Below are 4,870 nucleotides of genomic sequence, written 5' to 3' on the forward strand. Positions count from 1 at the left end.
CAGTTTTTTATGGAAACAGCTTGACGTCAAATGCTCCGAACGGCGCTCTAGGGTCTAAGTCAGTAAGAATAGCACATTAGGTTTTTGAAATAAAACTTTTTAATAGCAGGAAAATGCAGTGTAGATACCTCAGAATATGCATTTTGTTGGCTTTCAATACCAGAAATAGTGCTTGGCGGCGGGGCTTCGCCCCGCGCTAGCGCTCCCCAGACCCCATTGCTAGTAATGGCAGGGAATTTACAATTTTATGGAAATTGCTTGACTGCAAATCCGCCAAACGGCGCGGGAGGGTCTAAGTCAGTAAGAATAGCACATTAGGTTTTTGAAATAAAACTTTTTAATAGCAGGAAAATACACTGTAGATATCTCAGAATATGCATTTTGTTGGCTTTCAATACCAGAAATAGTGCTTGGCGGCGGGGCTTCGCCCCACGCTAGCGCTCCCCAGACCCCATTGCTAGTAATGGCAGGGAATTTACAATTTTATGGAAATTGCTTGACGGCAAATCCGCCAAACGGCGCGGGAGGGTCTAAGTCAGTAATAATAGCACATTAGGTTTTTGAAATAAAACTTTTTAATAGCAGGAAAATACACTGTAGATATCTCAGAATATGCATTTTGTTGGCTTTCAATATCAGAAATAGTGCTTGGCGCCCCGCGCTTGGGGAACTCCTAGCGTTCCCCCAGACCCCCTTGCTAGTATTGGCGGGGAATCTACAATTTTTCCACTAACTACAGGAAGAACCTATTCTAGGGCACAATAAACGTCTTCCGAAAGAATGAAGGGTCAGAATGCAATAAAGATTATGTACACACACACACATAAATACATATAAAAAAAAAATTCACGGGGGGGGGGGGGGGGGAGAAAAAATCCCCCCCCCAACCCCCCCCCCCCCCCGAAAAAAAATCCTGGCTACGCCCATGGTTTCCACACAAACTGTCTTTGTAACCTTGTTTTTTTTTTAAATCGTTCCACAAAGCGAAATCGGCAATTAGAGAATGGTTGTCTATGACAGTGTTTCTCAAACACAAACGAGGAACTTAAAGTAATGTTTAAACAAAAATACATAGTTAATTGTTACAATGTGGATTAATTGCCTTAATGAGCCTCACTACATATAAAAGAAACCGACTCTAAATTTGTGCTCGTTGAACAGGACATAAATACACTCATAAAACTCATCAACTTCACCCCAAGTCATTATTTATTTTGTAAAACTTTATTTTAAACTTAAATTATAATCTTTATAAACACTCTTTCAATAAAAAGTTATTTTTTTTGCCAATTAAATATACATTTAATGTAGCATTTTCTTTGAGGGCTCCGTGGGCACGTTTCGATTATATAAAGGGGTCCACGGGTAAAAGAAAATTGAGAACATCTGGTCCAAGAGTTGAAAGGGATTTCGCTCCATTTACAATTTATTAAAATAATAACATGCACAAATATAACATATACATTTGTAATCTTAAATTTGAAAACGCATTAGAAATGTCAACATGTCCATGAATGCTTAGACAATAAACCTATGAATGCGGGCTAACAAGACACGACAGATGTAGGAGACGGGTGGACAACAAGACACGACAGATGTAGGAGACGGGTGGACAACAAGACACGACAGATGTAGGAGACGGGTGGACAACAAGACACGACAGATGTAGGAGACGGGTGGACAACAAGACACGACAGATGTAGGAGACGGGTGGACAACAAGACACGACAGATGTAGGAGACGGGTGGACAACAAGTCGCAACTGAGTTTTACGTTTTCACGTGGAATTCAACACTCGCCATTTATCTTCGGAATCGAAGACATTGCTTAATACATAGCCTGTGTGTGTGTGTGTGTGTGTGTGTCTGTGTGTGTGTGTGTCTGTGTGTGTTGTGTATATATTCTCATTACTAATTACATATCTTCTTGCTGGAGAAACGTGAAGTCAAAGATTTCAAATATTTATTTTAAAGTTAACTTGATACTTGCAGAAACAAACTTTTCTTTGTTATTTTGGTATCAGATATACTAAAAGATACAAGAAGTTATAGGTTTAAAAAAATATAGTAAACAAGTGAATAGACTTATCAGGCTTCACGTTTATCGATATACCATCCGCTTTGATGAACCGGGAAACAACCCAGAATTGAAAAGATACGGAAAGGATTTCTATGTAAATGTCAGAGAAAAGTAACAAGGTTTATTAAATACATGATATCAAAATAAAGTTATTATTTGGATTAATTTGAAATATGCTTTCGACGCTATATAGATAAAATGCGACGTGATCAGACCTCCATTCTTCTCCCCACTCCCACAATTCTCTAGCAACACGACACACACTTCTCATGAGACAACAGCTAAATTTAGCACATTTTGAATCAAGTGCTAACATTTGATGAGTTTGTTGACGGACCAGGGATATTGGTCAGAAGTGTATAGAAAGGAATGGAAGCTAGGCTGAAGGCGAAAAAGAAAATCAGATCCCAGTGCTTAGCTTTGATACAGCAGCTACGTTTTAGTGAAACTTTGGTCCCTGCATAAGATGCAAACAACTTTCGTATCCGCTTAGTACTGACATTCTTCCTCTGCATCAACAAGAAGAGAAAAGTGCGGGCGTTGTCAGAGCTGGAGCCGACACCGAAAGTAGGAATGGGAATTTTCTCATCTTTCGTGGTACTGATGGTTTCTTTTTCGTTCTTGTTTGCGGAGATATCCGATTTCGAATCTTGCTTCATCATTTCCGCCAGAATTTTATAGAGTAAGTCCTCGGATCTTTTCGCCTTTTCCCCACGTTCTTTGTTGTATCTACTGATAACAAAAATGGTGGCCAGAAGTGCGAATACTTTTTCTACCATAACAGCCAAAAGAAATAATGTTATTCTTGGCAATTTCAAGACATTCAAGAGATTCATACTACGAGGAATGGCGCCACTGTTGAAAATAAAACAACAAACAACTTTATTATTTCCAGACATTAATATAATAAAAAATTAATTTTTAAATATGTGTAATAAAATTTTTGCGAATCTTGATTTGCATTAGTAATATTAGCAGCGTAGCAACGATTCATGAATGCGATATTTGGCTCACATTGTAGGCTTTAAGTAGGGTGTAATAAAAATTAAATTAGGTCATTTATCGTCTATGTCTTAGTATATCTTACATCGTTTACCAGAATTCGTGTCATGACACTGAACTCGTTAACGACTTGAAACCAGCAAATCGTGATATAAAGTCTATACACTTATACTTTTATCATTTACAAAGACACAAATCTTTCTTATTTTCTATCAATGGGTCCTAATGGTCAATTGCTTTTGTGTAGCGCATATTTCGTTCTATTCTGGGAAAAATGTTTCCATTTTAAAAAAAATGTCAAAGCCCAGTGCTGAATTTTCTGATAGGCAACATAAGGTATAGTTAGGAAGGCAACATAAGGTATAGTTAGGAAGGCAACATAAGGTATAGTTAGGAACATCGAAAGGTTGGCAGCCCCCAAAATATTGTCTGAATGATCAATTGTCTCATTTATACTTAAATAAATTAATGGTAATTTTAAAATCAAATGCCGAAAATTTTGAAAACTAATTTATCGTATTTCACTATCTATATCTTAATTGTATATCATTTAAAGCCACTATATATCTGAAAATCATTATTGACAATGACTTAAAATATCCAGACATATAAAAAGTCCGTTGTCTTAAAGCTTATGGCCTTTTCAAGTCGGAATCCAACCTGTGAAGGACGCTGTATTAAAAATTCCATATTTCCAACTTAATATTTGAATTGACTTTGAGCAATCAAGCGAAAGAGCAGCATTGACTTAAAAAAATAAATCGTTTAATAGAACCGAGCATCTGAGTTGTTAAGCACCCGTAAGTGTGGAGTCACTGTTTGAGTCCAAATGCTCAAGAAGAAAAAACTAGATGACTAAAAGAAGCCAAAACACTGTAGTACATCTAAAGACAAGAACCAGGTGTTGGTTTCGGCAGTTTGCAAAGTTTCCTTTAAGAAAGAACGTTCCTCAATCACTGAAAGACCCACCCATCGTCTGATTTTGTATGAACAAACGAAGCCTTCTTTACACCTTAAAGGTTGGTATGTCTTGTGGTATGCGCTTCGGATTGTCGTGTCGGGGTCTCATTTCATGCCGTAACCGTAACCGCTGTCATCCATGCAGGGGGCTTAGGACGAATCCTTTGGTATATATTATATTATAGCTTTTATATAGCGCTACTTTCATGCTTATAGCATGCTCAGAGCGCTTTGGTCCAATCTCATTTGTGGACCAGTGGGGGGAGGGGGTATCTAGGAGTTGGTTTTCCGTGCTGCCTTTAGGCGCTCAGTAAACACAACTCTGCCCGAGTCGGGTACAGACCTGCGACGTGTCAAAGAGCTATCGGTCTAAACTGCCAACAGGTTGTGACGTAGCAGGTCAGTGTTCAGGCCTTCTATAGTGAAAGGTTTCAGTTTAAGCTAGGAGGGACTATATTTTAAATGTCACGGATCGCCTGACCCTTACAGGTCAAGATACTATATACAAGATTATATGCAGGGTATAGATAGTTCACGCATTTATGAATAAAAAAAAATTAAAACAACTCACGCGATGAAATTCAGAAACACAGCGTCAGAGACGAACATGTTGACTAGGAAGGAGACTTTCTCTCCTGTGTGCTCCGGTATGAGGAAGACGAATGTCGCCATCACTGACGTCAGCATCATTGGGCCTACGACGGTGATGGCGTAGAAGAGCCAGCTTCTCTCTATCTCTAGGGTCACTCTGTAGAACATAGGTCAAGATATAATTAGAACAGGAAACGTATGAAGACTCTTTTGATGAGTAACGCTAAATGCAGTAATT

At 38.5% G+C, this 4,870-nt stretch overlaps 1 protein-coding gene across 1 annotated transcript in view; it reads right to left on the bottom strand.

Moving 5' to 3' along the window:
- Window positions 1-1,295: 1,295 nt before the first annotated feature.
- LOC106074909 (acetylcholine receptor subunit alpha-like 2) overlaps window positions 1,296-4,870 on the bottom strand; it is a 6,420-nt gene continuing 2,845 nt past the window's right edge. Inside the window, exons 2-3 of the mRNA XM_056044621.1 lie at window positions 4,613-4,789; window positions 1,296-2,934 (exon numbers count right to left, since the gene is read on the bottom strand). Coding sequence (XP_055900596.1) covers window positions 2,382-2,934; window positions 4,613-4,789 — 730 coding nt within the window. The 3' untranslated portion in view covers window positions 1,296-2,381. The remainder of the gene's footprint in view (window positions 2,935-4,612; window positions 4,790-4,870) is intronic.

This window comes from Biomphalaria glabrata, chromosome 10 (assembly GCF_947242115.1).
Source record: "Biomphalaria glabrata chromosome 10, xgBioGlab47.1, whole genome shotgun sequence".
NCBI lineage: Eukaryota > Metazoa > Mollusca > Gastropoda > Planorbidae > Biomphalaria > Biomphalaria glabrata.